The sequence below is a fragment of the Pseudorasbora parva genome, chromosome 4 (assembly GCF_024679245.1).
Source record: "Pseudorasbora parva isolate DD20220531a chromosome 4, ASM2467924v1, whole genome shotgun sequence".
Classification (NCBI taxonomy): Eukaryota; Metazoa; Chordata; class Actinopteri; order Cypriniformes; family Gobionidae; genus Pseudorasbora; species Pseudorasbora parva.
In genome coordinates, this window is record NC_090175.1 from 39,597,691 (window position 1) to 39,622,227 (window position 24,537).

At 39.0% G+C, this 24,537-nt stretch overlaps 1 protein-coding gene across 1 annotated transcript in view; it reads right to left on the minus strand.

Annotated features, from left to right (window-relative positions):
• Window positions 1-24,537, minus strand: part of dnah6 (dynein, axonemal, heavy chain 6) — a 98,220-nt gene that overhangs the window by 13,009 nt on the left and 60,674 nt on the right. The window contains exons 54-66 of the mRNA XM_067441730.1: window positions 19,179-19,440; window positions 18,891-19,014; window positions 17,300-17,496; window positions 16,840-17,043; window positions 12,316-12,441; window positions 11,846-12,010; window positions 9,576-9,643; window positions 6,641-6,821; window positions 5,734-5,913; window positions 3,318-3,551; window positions 1,924-2,059; window positions 1,612-1,784; window positions 965-1,155 (exon numbers count right to left, since the gene is read on the minus strand). Coding sequence (XP_067297831.1) covers window positions 965-1,155; window positions 1,612-1,784; window positions 1,924-2,059; window positions 3,318-3,551; window positions 5,734-5,913; window positions 6,641-6,821; window positions 9,576-9,643; window positions 11,846-12,010; window positions 12,316-12,441; window positions 16,840-17,043; window positions 17,300-17,496; window positions 18,891-19,014; window positions 19,179-19,440 — 2,241 coding nt within the window. The remainder of the gene's footprint in view (window positions 1-964; window positions 1,156-1,611; window positions 1,785-1,923; window positions 2,060-3,317; window positions 3,552-5,733; window positions 5,914-6,640; window positions 6,822-9,575; window positions 9,644-11,845; window positions 12,011-12,315; window positions 12,442-16,839; window positions 17,044-17,299; window positions 17,497-18,890; window positions 19,015-19,178; window positions 19,441-24,537) is intronic.

Here is a 24,537-nt window from a genome sequence, read left to right on the forward strand (position 1 = left end):
GTACCCTTATGAAAAAGAAGTATACTTAAGTAATGTTCAAGTATATTTGTGAGTATACTTTATGTATACTTCAAATAATATCAATGTGTACTAGTAGTAAAATCATAAGTGGACTATTTGAATACTGCTTGGGAAAAAATTGGCCCACTTTTAGTATATAAAAGTATACATTTAAGTGTACTATAAGTGTAACAGTAGTAAACTTTAAGTGCACAACTAGGTTTCTCATTTGTACTGCATCTATACTACAAATGAACTCATAAGTATATTATTAGTTTATCATTTTAATACAAGTAGTACATTTTTTTAGATTATAAAAATTCACTTTAAATTGTACTCTCTGTAAACCACTAGTTTAGAAGTTTTATACTGCAAGTATCCTTAAGTTTTGTTTAAGTTAACATAACATTATACTTATAGTTTACTGTTTATATAATATTTTTGCACTAGTCAAATGTAGATTACCTTTTTTTTTAATACTTGAAATATACCTTTAACTGTACTTTAAATAATTTAAAAAACATTTTATTATAGCTTCATGCATCCTATTTTATCAACGTTATTGAATGTGGGTAAGTTTCATTGAGAAAGGCAACATTTAAAACAATCATATTAGATCCAGAACAAAGATCAAAACACAGATGGAGTAGATTAACACCCCCCAAAGCTTTACAATCGTTTCCTCTTCATGGGTTCAACATTTAGTTTGATAACATTAAGCAGTTTTGATTTACATGCTGTATAATGTTTGATGAGCAAAGAAATTATCTTAAATTATCCGGTTTTTAAAGAATCTCTTTGTAAGCCATCTGAAACATGTATCACACATTCTGAATGGATGGATATAATAAACATATATAAAAATAAGTATTTATTCATGCAAGTATGTACTTAAACATGCCACTTAACTAGGAACTGAGTGTTTAAACAGGGTGTATAAATGTCACAGTGCATGTATAAATACCGATCCTGGTATCCTCTCTCGTTGGCAAAACGCTGAAATGCTCCCATTGGATCTGAGCCTGTACTTAGAATGAAGACCAGGGGAATGGATGGGGACATGTTTGTGTAAAGGGTTGCAAGATCCACTGGGGGATTCTCCACAAATTGTTGTCCCAACCCAATAATAACAAACTCTGTCACTGCAAACACAACCTGGAAAACAGAGTCAGAGTCTTGAAATACATTTCATTGATGCCATATTTAAGCATAGAGTTGATAGTGATATAACTCAACGAGACTCACAAGAAACTTGACACATACATAAATAAATGCTCGTCATATGATGATACGAGAAGGGAAATTACTGAATGAGTACATATTTCTGTGACTTGACAGCCGTTAAATTAAAACCACATTCCGGTAAATTTGAGTACAGTCTGAGTGGCCGTATAAGCTACAAATAAGTATACATCATTTTTTACATATTAATTCAACTTGGAAAAATTTCTGCATTTTTACATTTTCAAAAAACTAGAAATATATTTATTCTGTGTCAGAAACTGTGTTTCCATAGTAACTAAACTTTCTGATCTGTTACTAAAAATGTTATGCAACTGTTTGGACTTTACAGTAATTAAATTTTCAAATCACAGTGTTTTTTTTTTTTACCTTCTCCTCCATAAAACTCTTGATGAGAATGAGTTTCTGGAAGGGTCCAAGCCGCTGGTTCCAGTGACCTCTGACCTGTGGCTGTTTCTCAGGGGGGGTGTCTTCTGAGAAAGGAGGAAGGTCAGTAACATACCCACTCCACTGCTTCGGGTTTACCGTTTCCTCCAGTTGCCCTACAGAAACAAAAAAAATTGTGTTAAGATAAGAATTACTGCATGATTTCTATTTAGTGACTGATGATTTTCTAGAAATTGTGTAGGACAGTACAGTATGAACCACTGACGTTTTAATGAAAATTTAAAATATATATACCCAGTTTAACAGAGATAGGTGTGGATATCATCTCTTTTTTAATGCCATTAAAGCAAGGCAGTCTGTCTTCTAAATTACAACAAGTCTCCCAGGCAAAATCAGACAACCATGGCACTTCTGGCTTTTCTGGCAATTCCTGCAATGGGAAAGGGGAATGTTATGAACACAACGTGTCTGTGTGTTTGTGTTTGTGCATAAAGCTGAGATTTCCTCATACTGATACATGTCAAAAACAATCAAACAGCATGATTTAAGCTTTGAGACTTGGTTGATCAAGCAACAAGTCATTATTTGTGTATGAAAATGTAGATGAAAATAGGAGTAGACTGAAATATAAAACCAGCCAAACTTAAGAACTTACTTTAAGAATAAACTAGAAACAGTATATTAGTTACCCTTGGAATATTGATTATTTTATTTCTCAAAGAACCAAAGAACTTTTCTCCCTTTTTCTTAATTTAGAGAGTTTAAGAGATCAACAAAACATTTATATGTAAACACTTTCGCTTACTCCTCTTTTATTCAGCACACATAAAAAACACAATTTCAAGGGTGATTCATCTGATGACGTTTTGTTGTTCTATAATAACTTGGATTGATGTCTACGATTCAGTAGGTGTTATCAATGTACAGCCTAAATACACGAAATACACAAATTTATTAGATCCTAGATGTCGTACAGTGTGATTTGTACTATTCTTATAGGATTGCGGAAATCATAGCAGGCATATAGGGTGTTCTGGGTGGTTGTTTATAGGTCAAAATCAAGAGAGCTACACCCAAATGAGATTGTTGGGAAGTGGGATTTTTTTTTTTTTTGCCTGTTTGATTGACTGAAAGGCAGATTTTTGACATCTCTCCTCAACAAGCCACATGAATTGAGGTATCCTTCCAAGTCTCTAATGATACAGTATGAGATATCATGTTTAAAAGTCTGGGTTGCGTATATATCTCTAACAATAGAGATGCTTGCCTTAGCAACAGAACAGAAGTGGACTCGGTTTACTAGGATACGCGACAAAACTTACTGCATCAACATTAAAACAATATAACAGCGTGTGGCGTGAGTGAAATGCCTTTTTGATGGGGCATACACTGCAGGCCCCCGAGGAAAGGAAAAAAATAGAAAACAGCTCTCCAATTTAACAATTAACACAATTAAATCCCATTCATGACTTGTCGAAGGAAAATTACCTACTACAGAATTAGAATAAGAACACATACACATAAGCATTTACTTACACTCACACACACACACACACACACACACACACACACACACACACACACACACACACACACACACACACACACACACACACACACACACACACACACACACACACACACACAGGTGTAAATTCTATCTTTCTGTCATCACACACAACTCTGACCTTCTCCATGCCTCCAGCCCCTCGCAGGAAGAACTGCCACTCCTGCTGAGAGATCTCCCCCCTCTGCATCATGATCTCCACACACAGCATGAAGCTGTAGATGGCCTTGTGTTTCTCAAAAAGGCCACGGGACACATTTGTGTAGGCACTTAGCAGAGTCTGATCCAACAGGATTTGTAGTCTCACACTCAAATCTCTGTGCTTCTCAGCTGACTCAATAGTGTTGTTGAACAACTGTGAAGGAATTTCCAAGGAATGTGTGAAATGTCAAAATGTATACCTTAAATGCACTGGAAGTCACGTTTAGATAATATAGAATATATAAAGCATACATATACACCGATCAGGCATAGCATTATGACCACCTTCCTAATATTGTGTTGGTCTCTCTTTGCAGCCAAAACAGCCCTGACTCACTGAGGCATGGACTCCATTACACCACTGAAGGTGTGCTGTGGTATTTGGTACCAAGATGTTAGCAGCTGATCCTTTAAGTCCTGTAAGCTGCGAGGTGGGGCCTCCATGGATTGGACTTGTTTGCAGGGTGGATTATCCTGCTGAAAGAGGCCACAGCCACCAGGGAATATCATTTTCATGAAAGGGTGTATATAGTCTGCAACAATGCTTAGGTAGGTGGTACGTCTCAAAGTAACATCCTCATGGAAAGCGGGACCCAAGGTTTCCCAGCATAACTTTGCCCAAATCATCACACTGCCTCCGCCAGCTTACCTTCTTCTCATATTATATCCTGGTGCCATGTGTTCCCCAAGTAAGCGACACACAGGCAACCGGCCATCCACATGATGAAAACGATGATTCATCAGACCACCTTCTTTCATGCTCCAGTTTTGATGCTCATGTGACCACTGTTGGCTTTTGGTGGTGGACAGGGGTCAGCATTGGCACCCTGACTGGTCTGTGGCTATGCAGCCCCATATGCATAAGCTTTCTATCAGAACCAGCATCAACTTATTGAGCAATTTTAAGCTACAGTAGCTGGTCTGTTTGATCAGACTACATGGGCCAGCCTTTGCTCCCGACGTGCATTAATGATCCTTGACCATCCAAGGGTTGATGGTTCACCACTGTTCCTTCCTTGGACCACTTTTAATAGATACTGACCACTGCAGACCTGGAACACCCCATAAATGCTGCAGTTTTGGAGATGCTCTATCCATGTTGCCTAGCCATCCCAATTTCTCTTGTCAGACTTGCTCAAATCCTTACGCTTGCCTACTTTTTCAGCTTCTAACACATCAACTTTGAGGACAAAATGTTCACTTGCTGCCTAATATATCCTACCCGCCATGATGAGGAGATAATCAGTGTTATTCACTTCACCTGTCAGTGGTCATAATATAATGCCTAATTTGTATATATATATATATATATATATATATATATATATATATATATATATATATATATATATATATATATATATATAAACACACACACACACACTACTGATCAAATAAGACCGTAAAGACGGTTTCAAAGTGGAACTCAAAGTGGTCTTGGATCTATACTATGTGAAACGGCATGAGTTTTACCGGCGTCTGAAGCATGTTTATACACACTACAATTTCATTGTTCAAAGAGTCCATGATGTCACTACTGATTAAGCACCCGCACGTATAAGAGGGCACCTGCAAAAGACGGCAACAACTATTTTCGTCTTCAGAAGATGCTTGTTTGTATGCACGTGTAAAACAAACACCACAGATGGAGTGCCTTTGGCTCCTCAAGGAAGCTGGATGAGCTCATTATGATGTAATCGTGAGAATAAGACACTGTGTCTCATTGCCATGCCTTGGGCTTGTCTGCACGTCTCTTTCAGACAAAAAAGTTGATTATGTCTATTGCAGGTGCCCTGCAGGCAAGTGTAGTTATTTCATGGACTGTTGTCGGCCAAAGAAATTATTGTGTGTATTTAGGTGCTTCAGACCCCAGTCACACTGATGCCATTCCCTATAGTGTCAATCAAATATGCATTTGCAATATGTATCCATTCCATGGTTACATTTGTAATCTGAAATATTTCACAATATCACTAGTTAAATACTAGTCAATTAATAAATTACTAGTCAAATCAATTTAGCCTTGGTGAGCATAAGAGACTTAAAGAGAGAATAAAACAATCTTACAGATCCCAAACTGGTAGTATAATATAAAATAATGTAGCTGGGTTTCATTTTGATATATTACATCCTGAAAAAAATAAAATAAAATAAAATAATATATATATATATATATATATATATATATATATATATATATATATATATATATATATATATATATATATATATATATATATATATATATATATATATATATATATATATATATATATATATATATATATATATATATATATATATATTATAGAATGACTGGTCTAGATTGAAATTACCTGTTTAAAGTACTTTAGGGAAAATTGGTACATGGGGTCAATCTCAGACAGGCTAGCAATGACAAAGTACATGATGGAGCCACGTGTGGCAACAGGGCGATACTTCTCTCTGGCTGCATTGATCATCTCCTCTGTTGTCTCCGCCTCCACCAGCCGAGACTTAATGGCCTGAGATGTCACCTGTGCAAGAGAAAAGAGGATAAAATTGTGAGCAGATCTGCTTTACGTCAAGTACAAATGTTATATTCCAAACAGAGACAAATGTAATGATTTGACAGCTTGATGTGTCTATAAAGAGCTCTTGAAATGCAAAAGGAGCCATAAAGCTATCCACATTGACAGCCCTATTACTGTCACAAAGATACATGTGACTGTAGCAAAGGTGTCAGAGGGAGACAAATATTTTTGTCTTGAAGACAGATTTTTCATTCATTGCCAGCCCAACCTTTCGTTCATCTATCTATCTATATGTTCCTCCCATTCAGGCCTTCATAAATCTCTGTGGGTGGAAGGGTGACAAGCAGTGACATGCTTGCTCAAATTTGGCACAAACATACTATGTTGAGAGAATTTGCTAAAAAAGATTTGTGGTAAAAAATCCACAGAAGAAAAGCTGTAGATTTAAGTGTGTTAACACTCCCTGACACATTCCCAAATAAACACGTAATCACTATCAAATGAGGCTATTTTCTCTTTAGTTGACTGTGACATTTGCAATGATTCTGAAGTAAACGTCTTTTTTTTTAACTGCAATTATATTATACAGTGAATTAAAGAATGTTGGGGGGGGGGGGGGATCATAAAAACCACAATATAAAGTCCATGAGATATGATTGATCTGCTTTTGTCTAATACTCAGCTCAACTGTCATTCCCTCTCTTTAAACTTCTGACCCAAAACCACTGACCTTTGACTCTTGTAAAGTTTTTATAAGGTCCACATTGTCAAGGATGTTGCCCTCAGAGGTAAAGAGCAGTTTGAGGATTCGGTCCTCAATAGCTTTCAGCTGGTTCCGGTCTGTATTGATGCTAACTATCAGCTGGCTTCTTTGTTCTTCCAAGTCAGGACGCTCCAGACGGACTACATCACTGGACACAGACAGAAATAAACAATCACAACAAAGTCAACCAATATTTTACCTATATTTTACACAATGAGCATTGGGAAGAGAATAACCAGTTAATCAACATTAAATAATATTTTATGTTAGACAGTACCTTCATCTTATGTCAAAATGCATACAATTCAGTTGTAAATGGTAACGTGTCTTGCTTGACCAGTTTTGACTGAAAAACGTCTCGAATACGTATGGAAACCCTCGTTCCCTGAAGGAGGGAACGGAGACGTACGTCGGACTGGGCTCTAGTCTGGTGGAGTGGGCTCTAACCCCGAGCGGGCAGGGCACGCCTTGGGATTCATATGCCAAGACAATGGCATCCACTATCCAGTGGGCCATCCTCTGCTTGGAGACAGCCTTTCCCTTCTGCTGTCCTCCGTAACAGACGAAGACCTGCTCTGAGGTCCTAAAGCTTTGCGTTCTGTCCACATAAGTCCGAAGGGCTCGGACAGAACAGAGAAAAGCCAGGGCTGGGTCCTTGCAGGCTCACCACCTGGTCCCGGAAGGAAGTGGTGGGAACCTTGGGCACGTATCCAGGCCGGGGTCTCAGGATTACGTGAGAGTAGTCCAGCCCGAATTCCAGGCACGATTCGTCGACCAAAAATGCCTGCAGGTCCCCTACCCTCTTGATCGAGGCCAATGCAGTTAGGAGTACTGTCTTTAGAGACAGAATTTTAAACTCCACTGACTGCAGAGGCTCAAAGGGAGGTTTCTGAAGTGCACTCAGCACCAGAGACAGGTCCCAAGAGGGTATAGAGGGGGGGCGAGGCGGATTTAAACTCCTCGCGCCCCTCAGGAATCTGCTGATCAGGTTGTGCTTCCCCAAAGACTTACCTTCTACTAGTTTGTGATGGGCAGCGATTGCGGCCACATACACCTTGAGGGTGGAAGGAGACAGCCTTCTCTCCAACCCATCTTGTAGAAAGGGAAGCACTAGTTCCGGGAACCACGTCCTGTTGGGCCAGTACGGCGCCACCAACAGGACCTGCTCCTCGTCCTCCCTTACCTTACACAGTGTCTGTGCAAGAAGGCTCAGTGGGGGAAACGCATATTTGCGTAGGCCCCGGGGCAAGCTGTGCACCAGCGGGTCCGTGCTGAGAGTCCCCTCAGTCAAGGAATAAAACAACTGGCAATGGGCCGTGTCCGGGGCGGCAAACAGGTCTACCTGTGTGGCCCTGAAGCAATCCCAGATCAGCTGGACCACCTGGGGATGGGGTCTCCACTCTACCGGAAGCACTGGCTGTCGTGAGAGCTCGTCGGCTGCACGATTGAGGAGGCCCGGGATGTGAGTGGCATGAAGTGACCTCAGATACTTCTGACTCCATAACAGGAGGTGGCGGGCGTGTTGTGTCATACGTAGACCACCCTGTTTGTTGATGTACGCTACGGCCGCAGTGCTGTCTGTACGGACCAGTACGTGCCTGCCCTGGAGCGGCGTCTTGAAGCGGCTCAGGGCAAGACGAACTGCTAACAACTCTAGGCAGTTGATGTGCCATTGAAGTTGAGGCCCCGTCCACAGACGTAAAAAAAAAGCCCGTTGTACGTGGCACCCAAGCCGGTGGATGAGGCATCCGTGGAGACAATCGCATGCCTGAATACCTGTTCTAGGGGCACCCCCGCCCGTAGAAACACAGGGTCCGACCACGGGCTGAAGGTTTGGCGGCACCCCGGTGTGACTAAGACACGGAGGGATCCGCTGTGCCACGCCCACCTCGGGACTCGGCCGTGTAGTCAGCGTGGAAGCAATCTCCAATGGAGCAACCCGAGTGGCGTGACCACTGCTACGGATGCCATATGCCCCAGGAGCCTCTGAAATTGTTTCAGTGGGACCGCTATCCTGCGTTTGAACGAATTCAAGCAGTTCAACACCGACTGGACGCGCTCCTTTGTGAGGCACGCTGTCAGGGCGACCGAATCCAGCTCCATACCGAGAAAAGAGATCCTCTGCGTCAGGCAGAGTTTGCTCTTCTCCCAGTTGACCCGAAGCCCCAACTGGCTGAGGTGCTTGAAACAGTCTGTGTCGAGGGAGAATCGAGAGATGAAAGTACGCGTCCTTCAGGTCGATCGCTGCAAACCAATCTTGGGGACGGGTGCACCTGAAGATGCGTCTTGCGTTAGCATTCTGAGCGGTAGCCTGTGAAGGGACCGGTTCAAGAACCGCAGATCCAAGATCGGCCGTAACCTGCCGCTTTTCTTGGGTACAATGAAGTACGGGCTGTAAAAGCCGGTCTTCATATCGGCTGGAGGGACCGGCTCGATCGCGTACTTCGCCAGTAGGACTGCGATCGCCGCCTAAAGGACCGGGGCGTATCAGATTTATGATTCGGATCACGTGTCAATCTGCCAAACTGCTGAATTTAGGTAACATTGGCGATCTGAATCATGAATTAATACGCTGATTCAAAAACGTTTGAATCTTTGTTTTAAATTCGGCCCATCACTATTTAAGTCATTATTTAGTTGTTGTTTTTTTGCGCACAAAAACTGTTCTCATTGTAACAACGCTTTGTAACAACATCTTTAGTGCCTTTTATGGGTCTTGAGAAAGGAAATTACATTGGTGTCAATGAAAGTCTTTCTGAGCCATCGGATTTGTGTTCCGAAGATGAAGGTCTTACAGGTGTCGAATGACATTAGGGTAAGTAATTATTGACACAATTTTCCTTTTTGGGTGAACTAACCCTGCCTCTGGTGTTCATATTGCATCTGAATAGCAGGGGATTACCTGAGGATTTGATCTTCCAGTCCAGACTTGGTAACAGTGAAGTTGATGATAGTCACTTTGATGCATACCTGACAGAAAATTGGTTACAAAATGATTATGGATGTGTATCTTAAAGGAGTTATTATTCTAACTTGTAGTATAAACATTAATTGAAAGCAAGCTACAGTGCATAAACAACTTTTTCCAAAAAATGTAATTTAGATGTTAATGATGCAGTGATGATGGCTCAGAGAAAGGTGGACATGGTCATGAAAAATGTAATTATGAATAAATAGCACAAACTAAACATGTATTCTTTAGGGGCATGTCAATAAGGATTGACATTGTCTGCTAAATGTATCCCCCAAGAGATGCTTGTTGTCCCTTTCCTTTCTTAAAATCCTCTAGAGGCACACTTTGATTGGCCCTGTGTGTTTTGTATTTGCTGTCTGTCTGTGAGAATGTTTCTTTAGTCCAGACTAGTCTGTCAGCATAGCTCATCTCCCCTATTTAAGCTGAGATGACAGGTCTGTCCCCTCTCTCTAATGCTGGAGCTTACAGCGGCACAGCCCCGTTTGACAGGCAACCATATCTGGCGGTGTGCTCTCTGCCTCCTGCAAGCGCTGTTGCCCGTGGCCCTGTCTGTTATGATTGCTAGTGCATTGTCTCTGGCAGGTGGGCGCTGATCCGCATCCACCCCAGAATTTTGCAACAAGAATTGATATGGCATGGAGCCAGAGAGGGATTGGTGCACAAGGTGGTGACAGAAAAGATATGTGAAGGGCTGGTGCCAGCCGTGTCCATTTTGCTACAGTGCCAAATCTAGTTGACCTTAAACAGGTGTAAACCTCAACCCCAAAATCCCCTTTCTAAATCCCCTCCCACCCTCAATTTGCACAATAGTCTGAGGATAAAATAAACATGAGCTCCTAATGAAACAGACAATAATTACATGATACAAAACAAATAAAAAAACCTGTAGGGGTCAGACATTTGCATAAAAGAATAAATTATTGTGTACTCTTTTAGTAACCAAATAATCCATGTGACTGAGGGGTCCACCATACAACACATATTTACATTTAAAAGAAGAAAAAAAAGAAAAAAAGAAGATAAAAAAAGAAAAGAAAGAAGAAAAAACAATACTCACAATTCTCAATGTCAATGTCACAAAACTCAATATAATATTGAACCGTTCTTTACGGCATTCACGGTTCAATATGCGCTGGTGAATTGTTTTTTTCTTTTCGGTTTTGCATTGAATGAATTATTTCCATTTCCTTCCGTTTGAAATATTCCTCTCAGTTTATTTTGGCTCTTTTTGAGTGTGACTGTGAGTCTGTGCGCTGATTTGAGCAAATATCCAATAATATGTACTAAAGTTAAGGGGTGTTTACCCGCCTTTTTAAGCCTTGCTGGTTAAACATTTCCTTTGTGTGCATGCACACGAATGAAATGTTTAACCGGCAAGGCACGGACTGTTCAATGCATGCACTGTTTTGCATTGAGCGCGCACGCTAAACGTCTATCAAACACATGTGATTACTGGACAGTCTTACTGCGCTAATACTGTCAAATACACACAAGGTTAACATATAAACACAGTCGGTTATGTCTAAAGTGAAAGTAAAATAACGTGCGTCTATATATGAGATGTGAGCAGGTGTTCAATTGACAGCAGCACAGCCTAGTGAACCACTTGTCCTTAAAGGGACAGTTCACCTCTAAAATGATGTCAATAAAAAAAGACCTTTAATACAGTATAGCTTTTAATAAATGTTGTATATTGAAGACTATGTAGTTTTAATTTAAGCCTACATTTATTTATTAATTCAATTTCATACTTAAATGCTACTGTACATCTCTGAGCTGCCACTGTAAATCTTTATATATATTTATTTTATATTATACAATACACTGGGAATCTGTACAAGGTTTTTTTTAAGGTAAAGTTTTAAGTTTAAGTAAGGGTTTTCAAGCCTTTTAAGTAAACTAAAGAATGAATATTGCAATAAAAAAACATTTTCTCCTTAACCTTTTTCTGCTCCAGTCGCCTAAGAATAGAATAGCAAAAAAAAAAATGAACCGAACCGAAAAACCCTGGTTAAAACCCGAGTATTGTATTGAACCGTGGACTAACTTTATTGTTGCATCCCTTATATATATATATATATATATATATATATATATATATATATATATATATATATATATATGTATTAAACACAGTATAATTTTTAATTTCTTGTTTCTTGTAAATTTAAATTGTATGCATTTCCTTACACACACACCTCAGGAAGATAGTGGGGATTGGCCATTTTTGTGGTCATGTAGAAACGGAAGTTTTTATCATAGTCAATGTCTGAATCTCCCAGTCGGATCAATGTTCTGCCACCCAACACAAACGTCTGCTTCAGAAGAATGGGCTCCAGAGCAGGGTCTAGAGTTTCTTTTAGCTGTACACACACAAACATGAGTGAATTTCATGATATTTCTTCATTTTGAAATTATTATTAATGTTGGATCTCTTTTTGGTACAAATAGCCCTAAACATAGCGGGAAAATATACACTTCAGATGTCAGAAGTGAAAACAAACTGAAAACTGACTGAATCTAGATTCAGAAAAATCACATCTGGCAAGAGTCAAAACTAATAAACACAATATAGAATCACTAATTCAAGACTGAATTAATACATTCAAAAACAATCAGATCAGTTTGGAAGTGTAATCAGTTCCTCATGAGAAGGGTCAGTGGTTACCTCCTCCAGAAGTACAGGCATGCCCAGCCGGATGGCATTCTCAAGTGTTCGGAGGAAGTCTGAATCAGTTAGCTTGATCACCTTTAGACCATTCTTTGCCTCTTTAGATCGTATCCAACGGTTTGCCTTGATACAAAATGCAAAAATAGAAAATGGAATATATATTTATATATTCAAATATATTTAAAAAGATGCCAAATTACTTAAGAATTTCTTTTAATGATACTTTTTTCTTTTTTCTTCATTATGACATTAGGACAGTTGTATGCCCCAAAATATTAAATATCCAAATCAGAAAATAATAACATGCTCAGTGCCAAAGGGTTTAAAAAAAAATTAAACCCTTTAAAAATACATTTAAACCTTTTAAAATACATTAACAATGCAATTAATACATACAATACATTCACCTATTCTTGGTGTATGTTTTGTATGTATTAATTGCATTGTTAATGTGTTTTAAAAAGTTTAAATAAATGAAAAGTTGATTAAAATAATAAATAATCTATTAATTTAAAAGTTAATATATAGCTTCACATCATTGACCATAATATAAAGAGGATGACCTTAAAAAGTTTAATGACTAAAAACTTTTTTTTATAATCATTGTGTGTGTGTGTGTGTGTGTGTGTGTGTGTGTGTGTGTGTGTGTGTGTGTGTGTGTGTGTGTGTGTGTGTGTGTGTGTGTGTGTGTGAGAGAGAGAGAGAGAGAGAGAGAGAGAGAGAGAGAGAGAGAGAGAGAGAGAGAGAGAGAGAGAGAGAGAGAGAGAGAGAGAGAGAGAGAGAGTACTGTGTCTATGTGCGACATAGAGACACAGAGAGAAAGACTGAGATATAAAGAGAAGCATCTTTATCAGAGGTGACAGTTGACCCTTTGTAAAAAGTCTGGACTGAAGCATTCTGCTGAAATGAAGAAAATAATGTGTTTATAGAAGTGTGTGTGTGTGTGTGTGTGTGTGTGTGTGTGTGTGTGTGTGTGTGTGTGTGTGTGTGTGTGTGTGGGAGAGATGTGCATGTGGAGTCTAAGCATCATGCCATCAGTGCCACTAACTAGAGTGGAGCTGAGTTGAGTGTAAAGTGTTTGTGTCATAGTATTTTTGTGTATGTAAATGTGAGACAGACCGATGTTTGAATGTCTGTTTTAGTCTCTCTAGAAGACAGATTCTCCCAAGAGAGACAGCCAGATGGAGTGAGAGCAAAACAAAAACGACAAGAAAGAGCAGAGAAAAAAAGAAGAACGACAGGCAAATGTGCTGAAACTAGAGGATAGTAATGAAAATGGAGAGGCTGGGATGGGAGAAAGATATTTGCATGGTAATGCCGGGAGGCTGGTTGTTTTCCTATTTAAATTTTAAATTTTGAAGGTTGTTCTTCATACCAGTTTGACGACATCTCCAACCAAGTGAACAACACTCAGCTGTTAAAGATGTCCTTTACCTGACACGTTAATTTATGTCCTGATGTCACAGAGGGTATGAAATGAAAAATGGGAATCCAAAGGGAATAGATCTATTAAGGTGTCAAGAATTATTCCACAAGCATCTTTCAACAAGTCAGTGTAAGTTTAGCTACATACTACTTCAATTTGTCCCTAAACCTAAGAGTTTCATGGAACAGATTGAGAATATGTATGCAGCTAAAGATTAAACACTTTACAGTAAACCATTTCAAATGACCTGTCTGTGCTACACTAAACGTATCATCAGTTTGTCAGTGTGTTTTGGGTTATGTTTCATGTTCTTAGGTTTATCATGTTTACTGTCATGTACTCTGTCAGGTTTCCTGGTTGTCATGTGATTCCCATGCCCTCATGTGTTCTTGTGTCATGTTGTCATTGGTTCATTGTCTAATCCTTGTTCACAGGTGTCCCTTGTCCAGTCCTTAGTCTCAGTGTATTTATGCCGCCTTTACGTGCTATCGGAAATGTGATAATTCCAACTTCTGAAGTCGTGATTACGAGATCATTGCATTCAAGTTCATGTGAAATTTTTTTACCTAGGAAACTTGTATTTACGATAATTCCGAGAGCATGTGAAGGCAGCATTAAACCCTCGCGTTTGCCATGTGTCCTGCTCTGGTATTGAATGTCAGTGTAACCCATTGCTGGTAAGACTCCAGTCTTAATCAGGCCAGTCTTAGTCAGTCCGATCTTTTGATTTTTGTATTAGTACACTTTGTTAATAAACTGCACTTGGGTTCTGCAACTTGCCTCCAGTGGATTAATATGTTACACAATGTCTTTCATTTGTCTCATAGTGCATAAACTCTGAAGTTTTAAATGTCCATTCAAACACACTACTGTTATACACTGTTTTGGATCAGTAAGATATTTCAGAAAAAAAATATTTCATTCAGCAAGAATGCATTAAATTGATCAAAAGTGACAGTAAAGATTTAATGTTCTATTCTATTTCAAATACATTCTGTTCTTTGTATTTTTTTATTTAAAAAATCTTGAAAAAAATCTGATTACAGTTTCTACAAAAATATTAAGAAACACAACTGTTTTCAACTGTGATAATAAGAAATGTTACTTGAGCAACAAAACATTATTATTAGAATACTTTCTGAAGAATCATGTGACTCTTGAAGCCTTGTGTTATGAAAAATCTGCTTTGCAATCACAGAAATAAATTACATTTTAAAATAGATAAAAATAGAAAGTTTTATTAAATTTTAATAACCTTTCACAATATTACTGTTTTAATGTATTTTGATCAAATTAAAATGCATTCTTCTTTCAAATCATAAAAAAATCTTACAGACCTCAAACTTTTGTAAATTTTCAATTGTCAAAATACTTTATCTATCCAATCAATTCCAGCTTAATACACAGAGACAGCAATAAGTAAGCCTTTTATGAGTTAATTTCTCCAAAAAGTGTAAAGAGATAGCCTAGAAATCTAGACGCACCCTAGCGGCAGCAAATTTAATCTGCCCACAAGTGTCGTTTAGGAACTCTCAATACCCTTCTGAGCTGTATTCCCCTAACTCTTGCCGGACCAATCGCATCGGTATAGAGTCGGTGGGCAGGGCCATAATGACGACGGCCGAGTTGCGTTTGCATCCTTCTAGTAAACACAGAAACTGGCGAACGGCGGCGGTCTTTTGAATCAGCTTTGACCGCGATTCTTGGAGTTAAGCTTTTCTCTGAGAAAAGAACAAAGAGCGGCACTGAAGTCATTCTTAAAAAGGGAAGATGTGTTCAGAGTTTTGCTGACCTGATACGGCGAATGTTTAATCTATCAACAAGCTCTGTTTCACCTTCGTTGCTCTGGTTGGTGTACCGCTATCCTATCGCGTGCAGAGGGAGTTTGAAAGACAACCGTTTATCCCGCCCCTCGGATTGAGCCCTGTCTATGGTGAGTTTCCAGACCAAACATCTTGATGTGGGTCTGGCTTGTCAGGCTAGTAAACAGTAGGAGTGTTTTGAAAACTTGTATGAACAAAGACAATTTTGCAAATCTATTTGATGACGTGATGTTTTATTAATTTATATCTAATAAAACACCAGTGGAGCACTTTAAGCTAATCAACTTAATCAATGATAGGAGGTGTATATACACACCATATTTTCCTTCTTTCATTAATACATTTTATTTTAGTATCCCTCTACTACCCCATCTCCTCACTTTCATTTAATAAACTCTTATTAGATGTCAACACAATCAATCATACAATAGTCTAGTTCTAGACTATCTCTATCACAGGGGGGAAACTCTGGGTTCGGGACAAAAATTCAGAGCCCGGAGCCCTCCAGAGCCCTTCGACTGTAAGAATAAATTAATATAAAACAAAATAAGCATGAATATACTATAAAATAAGACAACAGGAACACCGTACATCCAAAAACATAAACAAATCGACAAATACTGCACATCTCAAGGGTGTCTATGGTGAATAAATGCAAATTGCCAACGTGCAAAACATTTTATATTTTCAATAGTCTTTGATGTAGGATGGTCAAATGCGACAAGATGTGCATAGGCATTGTCATATATTAATGGAATGTACTGTAGAGTATGGTGTCATGTGGGAGTTTATGGTATCAATAAGTCCCTTGGCAGAGACCTCATTAAGAATTCAGAGTGCTTGAGGGAAATAGTTCCCCCTGAGCCTATGCATGCTGGTCATGAGACCGCGGTAGCATTGACTTTGCCACAGCAGTGGGGAAAGTCTGTGTCATAAATGTTGATGCCACCATTAAGTTTGCATGGGGTAAACTATAATGATCATCCTGAAACAGTGTGTGGCAGCTGTTTTGCCTGCCAGAAAAATAACTTATTCACTTACTTTTATTTTGAAGCTGCTTTTGAATACGCAGATCTGTCTAAACCCTTTCATGAAGAGTTATGTTTATGTGAGGTACTGTTGACTGGAATCTATACTGTTTAGTACCATGTAAAAGGGCTATAAACTTCATTTTTAAATTAGAATTTGTTCTTGTGACTTGCCTTGCTAATAAATTAACAAGGTATTGGAATACAGAGCACTGATGGAAGGTTTGGAAATGTTAGAGGTCACCTGATCTTGAGGGTCAATCATGAGTGGCCAACGGCGTCCCCGCATTACAAGGATTCCATTCTCTGTGGAGACATTGTCCCGTGGCAACCCTTCGGCATTCCACTGTCGGATCTCGTAGGGATCCCCTAGAATGCTGACAAGACTGAAGCTGTCACTGATTGGAATCCCCAGCTTTTGACAGCGTGTGATCCAGTGATCTATAAGCTACAATACAAAGAAAAATGTTTATTAAACCCATGCACATTTCTCAAAAACAAGTATTAGTGTTCAGTAAGCTGAAGGGAAAACTCTGTTTTTATGTGTCATAGTTTGGCAAGGTGGGCGACTGATATAAGTCAGGAGAAAGAAGATGCGACAGGCTTGACTTTAAAGACATGTTAAATAATCTTTACTCAGTGGCATTACATAATTAAGATATGTTTTGGAGTGAGAAAGGGTTGTGATATTAATAATATACTACCAATTGTCTGTAATGGGAGGTGAAGGCTCCATAATAAGCCACACAAGCTGCAGCGATGAACACATTTCCGATGACGTTGTGGATCTCCTGCTCAAACAGAGTAATGCATTCCTGCCATCGCACCTGCTCGTCTCCCAGAGCAGATGTCAACTTTCCCGACCGACCCAGGCGTGCTTCAGTCAGCGCCCTGGTTTTAGCTACAATCCACATACAAACACAAGTAAACATACACACAAATTCATATAGACACATGCAAATGGAAGGCAAAAAAATCATCTGGCACTATTCATTTTTTTATGTGTCTAGAGACCCCTGCAATCTGTTGTGCCATGTGTTTGAGAATGTTATGTTCCTTTAAGAAATCCATCTGAACTGGTCCAGGCTTTCATAAGACTAGCAAACTAGTAATGTCAATAAACCTGACTAGTAGTTTTGTAGACTGGGTAAACCCAGCCTGAACTGCCAGCGATTTGATTTCCCCTTGCAACTCAGTCTGGAAACCTATACATTCATTTCTACTGCTTCTGTTACACTTTTGCAGGAACTTATCACAGACTGGCTTATCCACCTGGCACGCTATTGGCAGGTTTAACACGATGACAGATATAGAAGCGATGTGTCATTGCCCATTGATCACGCCTCTTGTGGTCTGATTGTTTAAAGGACTATCCAATTGCATACAGTCATTCAAATAATGCTCGCTTATCATGCCTCTTGTGCAGTTGAAAATACAGAGCAGACTCCCTAGATTAATGTTCAATTTTAAATTAAGCTTGGTCTGGTTACAGCCAGACAAGTAGTTTTGTACATCGCTAATCAAAAATGTTATATACTATTACACATGTACAAAATTCCACTAATAGCACTGCATCAATAGCATATTTTTGTAGGCTAACTAAGAAGATAGAATCACCCTGTTTCCCACGACAAAAATCCAATAGGATTGGCTTTTTGATAGAAGAAAATAACAATTGGTGAATTTTGGACCCTAAATACATTCGGCAGAAGTAAAAAGCTAAATATAGGCTATAAAGGAACTACACCACGGTCATATGGCTTCATCAACACTTCCAACAACTCTTTCAATTGTGAGTTTGCAAATAGTGCAAAAAAGTTTGCAAGACTTTGTAGTCCCATATATGTGAAAAAATCAAAATGGTAGCTAGTTTTTACATTTTTGCAAACGAAAATATGTCATCCCTGCAGAATAATTATTATGATATAATGATGCCCTTATTTGTTTCAAATGTAAAACTAATTCACTCCACCTTGTACAGTTAACCATAAAATAGCTTGATTCTCTTTTTTCCTAATTCCCTTTATTCAGCTCAACACAATTTCTTGCTTTTTGTTATTGCAGTATTATCATTTCGTGCCCTCAGTGACACATTTAACTAAATTAAATAATTATAAAGTTGTGAAAGCTTTCTGTCTTCATATCTCTGTCTCTTCATATCTCTCTCTCTCCTCTCTCTCTCTCTCTGTCTCTTCATATCTCTCTCTCTTCTCTCTCTCTCTCTCTCTCTCTCTCTCTCTCTCTCTCTCTCTCTCTCTCTCTCTCTCTCTCTCTCTCTCTCTCTCTCTCTTTTACCTAGTGTCTCTTTTTCAGCCACACTGGACTCAAACTGCTCCTGCAAAACTTTGATTTGGTTTTCAACTGCTTGTAGTTTCTCTTGCTTTTCTTTCAAGGTGGACATTGTTATGTCCAACTCGGCCTGATAAAAACAAATCAGATTAATAATAACAGCAAACAATACAGTGACAATCATAATGGAATAATGTAAATGATACTCATAATGCAATATTAATTAACCCTATATATCTTTATCATGTTCTTATCACACACACACACACACACACACACACAAATTAGACTCACTTGAGCAGCATCCAGTTTTTCACGTTTAGGCCCAACCTCCTTCACAACTCTTGAGTACAGATCCATGGCTCTCACCCACATACACATGGACTTGCAGGCCTTAGACACTTTTTCCACCTTATCAGGCACAAAGTCTGGATTATTAATATATTTCTGTAACTTCAGAAGAATCTGAGGTTTGATATTGTCCTTATCGTAGTCCATCAGCTTTTTCAGGAAGTTGCCGTCACCCAGGACCTGCTTTGCACTGGCCCAGTCTGTCCTATTTGGGGGGAAATAAGGGAATGATGGGATATGTAGACTACCGCTACTGTAGCAACAAAGAAGTTTGTCACTCTAAAATGTAGAATTAGGTAGAGGAATTTGAATCTATACAACCAAAATTTAGATACTGAGATTCAGACAACTGCCTTATTTTGTAATAACTAAATAAAATGATGAATGTCCTGTGTTATGAATAAAGGTAAAGTTGATGTACAGTAAAGTGTTCAAATCCCACAAGACTCAAGATGTGTTTTGAAGTGCATTTTGTACTTTTCTTTTGACTAATGATTATGACCAGTATATCTGAATGTTCAACATATTACAACACCCCCACATCCGTTCCACCAACCCTTAATTACATTATTAGATTTAACACCAGCTGGATGAGTACACAGCTGGAAATATAAAACAAAGGCGATTAGAATAACAGATGATTTAATTCAGGTGATTTCCAGCCGCAGCAAAGCAAATCACATGAAATTAATTCATAAATATTTAACACCTGAAAAAAGAAAAAGAAAACAGGCAATATGGAGAGAATAAATCTGTCTAATTAAGTACTGGAGTTAATATTTTAAACTCATACTGTACATATAAAATATTAATCTAGAGCAATTAAAACAGCAAATTACTGCACACTGTTTTTCATTGCGAAAGGCTGTTCACAACACATTTTAGTCCCATAATGTTAAATATTGTTTAGTATGATTTGATTTTATCCATTGTTAATGAACTGGATCATGAAAATTGATCTACATGACAGGTGGTTGAAAGGGAATGGTTGAAAAATAATTAATATTAAATAATTAAATAAGTAATACTGTATATACTGAGAAAGTCAATGGGGTCAGTTTTGATTTCATGTTGAGTTTAAACTCCACTAATATGCCGCTTAGATATAGCAGAGGTTTAATATCATGAGCAAATTGAACAATTAGAAGGATAAAAGAACTGCAGAGAGAGAGGGGTGAAGTAACAGAAGCTCAGATTGTTCAGTCTGTGTTGACATTTTAAAACACCCATTAAATTGCTGTCTTAAAAAGTTAATAAGGAGTAGCTCAGCTGCAGATGATGATAATGATGCTGAAAGTAAGGAGACTGAGAGGGATGGGATTGATGATTGAATGAAAAGAGCACAGATGCTGCACAGTCAGAGTATCTGATGTTAATATGGCTAGCACATACTGAGTCACTATAGAGGGTCTCAGAGCCAGAGGGGGTTTATGATGTGCGAGGACATGTTTTTCTGCAGCTAGATTAGATATCTAAACATATTTAATATAAAAACTTCATGAACCTTCTGTAAAAATATATCTGCCATTACACCTGATGAAATGAAATACCAGAAATTGTGGACTAAAGGGAAATGTCCAAATAATCAATTCTGCTTCTTTAGATAAGTCTTGTCTGTTATCTATCACATGCTCAATGCAATGGCAGTTCAGTGCTTTTTCTTTTCTCTGGCAGCCTGGCAGGACAGGTGTCTGATCACAACCATACTATCTTGAATTAAACATGATTCTGCACAGTCCCCCAGGAGCAACATGGGGTTAAATGTGAATGGAGTAATTTTTTCCTCACTGAAGTTCTACCCCCGCAGAAATGCTATTACTATTAATAAATGTTTAAAATCCTGCACAGATGAAGATGAAGATGAATAGATGAAGACCTAGGCAATGTCAAAAGAAAAATGTTCTATAAATCTTCAGGAATGGTATTTTTGTAGGCCAACCTCCTAGTTGGCTGCTGGCTGTTGGATGTTTAATTGGTTAATGGGGAGAATCGCTTTCAGACATCATGACAATCATTACATCATGATACAAATATCATTAATATGATTTTTTTTAAATGGCTGATGATCCTAACATCTTATTAAGTATAATCCTGAACACTTGTTTTATGCAATATTTACTTTAAATTTACCTAAATAGTAAAAATAAAAAAGATATTGTTTGTCTGTTGTTTCTGTGTCTTTTCCCCACAAAAACTTGAGAATTTGGATTCATTTACTGCTGGTAATACCTGCTAGTGGCTCGCTCAACAACAAAAAGTCAATCAAATTACTTCAATGCCACTCTTACTAAGCTTTCAACAACACTTTCAACCTTTGTTTAAGATAAAAGCTGGAAAGTGAGAATAGTTTGCAAGAGAACAAGTATAAAAACACGTATAAACACCAGGCATCCACCTCAACGATAACACGACAGCATTTATTGGTTTCATCTGCTTGCTCTAGGAAATGTAGGAAAGATGAGCCACAGTCGCTTCCCCGAGTTCAGTGACATCCCGTTTTATTATAGATATTTTGTGGCAATTACCCAGAGAGTTATGATTTTGTTTGCTTAATCCAACTTTCATTTTGAAAGCAAATTTTTTGTCACAGTCTTTTGACTAAAATGCCATTTACTTTTAGTCATATTTTAGTAAACTGAATTGTTTTAGTTTTAGTCTAGATTTAGTAAGAAACTAACATTAATTTAATTAAACATTAATTAATTAATAAACTAAAATGTATTTAGTAATAAGAAACAAAAAAATAGAACAAATAAATACAATAGAACAAAGATACAAATGAAATAAACTGTGATTTAAGTTGGTCAGATATGTCTAACAGTAGTATTCAGGTAAGAAATACTGTCTACAAAATTTGAATATGTAAAATAACCTTGAATAAATCCTTATTTAAGTTACTAAAGTTAATAATTCATGAGCAGCAAATTACTTCCTCTTTTTCTTTTGTTGTTTGAATTAATGTTATGGACTCAACAGCAGGATCATTAGGCTATACTGTCCCTTTAAAAACCAATGCATGGAACCAATGATACACATTCAATTTTCTTCTTATTGTCTACTTTCACTTAAGACAACTGACTGTGTTTAAATGAATAATCGCCAAAACATATGTTTGTGTATGTTTTTTTTTCAAGCGCTATAAGATACTTATGGTTATACTTTCTGTGTGCATGTTTCAGTTGGGAAAACAGATTTTACAGTAGGTATTTCATAGATTTTAAGAATGATGGCAGGTTGCATCCCATTTTAGATCTCCGGGTGCTGAACAAGGCGGTCATTCAGTTGAAGTTCAAAATGTAAACACTGAGACAAATCGTGCCACAAATCAGATCTGAGGACTGGTTTTTACCATGACAGACCTCAAAGACGCATACTTCCATATTTCTATACTTCCATATCACAGGAAGTTTCTGAGGTTTGCTTTCGGGGAGAAGCATACCAATACAGAGTTCTGTGGTTCCTGTCCAAGGGACCAAACATCCCCAACCACGGGTCGCAAAATGCTTATGACAGATGGTTCTCTCATGAGCTGGGGAGCTGTGCTAGACGGTCGATCTGCTTAAGGTCTGTGGAGGGACCATCATCTCTTATGGCACATCAATCGCCTGAAGATGATGGCAGTGTTTCTGGCCATCAAGAACTTCCTCACAGACCTCAGGGGCCATCATGTGTTAGTCCGGTTAGACAAAACATCGGTGGTTGCCTATATAAATCACCAAGGAGGTCTGGATGCTATGGTACAGATGTGGCAGAGGCTATATCTGTACACGTTTTCTCCAATTGCTCTGCTCCCTGGAGTACTGGATATAGTTTGAAGGGACCAAGTGCAACTTGTTCTAATAGCCCTGCGCTGGCCAGGCAGAGTATGGTTCCCAGACATAGTGTCTCTCCTCGATGGGTCGCCACTATAGTTACTGGTCAGGAGGGACCTTCTGTCTCAAGCTGGGGGTGCCATTCTACACCCCACTGTGGAACCTGTGGGCTTGGCCTCTGAGGGGGCCCAGTTCATGAGTTCAGCTCTCTCAACTGTGGTTGTGGAGACCATTCTTCAATCCAGAGTTTAGCCCACTAGGAAACTATACAATTTGAAGTGGAAGGTTTTCACATCTTGGTGTATTAGTAGCCAGCAGGATCCAGTGAACTGCCTGGTCGGTACAGTGCGGGACTTCCTGCAGAATCAGTTCACTGCGGGTTTATCCATGTCCACCCTTAAAGTGTATGTGATGGCCATTAGTGCTTACCACTTAGTGCTTACCACAGCCTGTTGGGTGGAATGACTGTGGGTAAAGACCCCATGGTGTCTCATTTCCTTCGTGATACTTTGAGGCTGAGGTCTGTAGCACACAGTAACGCCAACGTGGGACTTGGCCACGGTCTTGCACTGCCTGTGGAAGGCCCCATTCGAGCCTCTGGAGGAAGTTCCTTCCACATTTTTAACTTTAAAAGCACTGTTTCTCCTTGCTATCTCGTCTTTAAAAAGAATTGGAGATCTTCAGGCTCTTTCTGTTGCTCCCTTGTGCTTGGAGTTTGCACCAGATATGGTTAAGGCCTTTCTTTACCCTACGCTGGATTACATTCCCAAGGTGCCTAGTAACTTAGCTAGATCCATTGTGCTGCAGGCCTTCTGTCCTCCACTATTTATCAATGCGGATCAGGAAAAAAGTAATTTGCTCTGCCCTGTCAGGGATTTAGACACTTATGTCCACAGAGCTGCCGCGTAAGTCCAAGAACTGCTGTGGCGTAAGTCCAAGCAATTGTTTGTGTGCTTTGGGGGCTCTAGCAAAGGGGCCTCGGCTTCAAAGCAAAGGATGACCAAGTGGGTGGTTGAGACCATTTCACTGGCTTATGAATTGGTCGGACAGCCATCACCTTTGGTGGTCCGGTCACATTCTACCAGGAGTATGGCAGCATCTAAGGCCTCTATGTTAGGGGTGGCTCTTCAAGATATTTGTGATACGGCTGGGTGGTCCTCAGTACACACATTTGTGAGGTTCTACACTTTGGACGTAGGACCTACCCCGGGGTCGTTGGTGCTTTTGTCCAAGTGTACTTTCTTTCACATGGGACAGGCACTTCTCGTTATAGTGACGTTGGTATAGAGATTCCCATAGCGTCATTCATTCCAACGGGATTCGTCATTCATCCCTACGACTGTAACCTGGGTTCCCTGAAGTGGAAACATGCGCTGCATCGCCCTGCCATACCTCCTACGTGTCTGTCAGAGTGGCTACTTCAGACTTTCGAAGCTAGCGCAGGTTTGTTTTGGGAAGGCTTTATAGCTTTATAGCTGCCAATTTCGTAT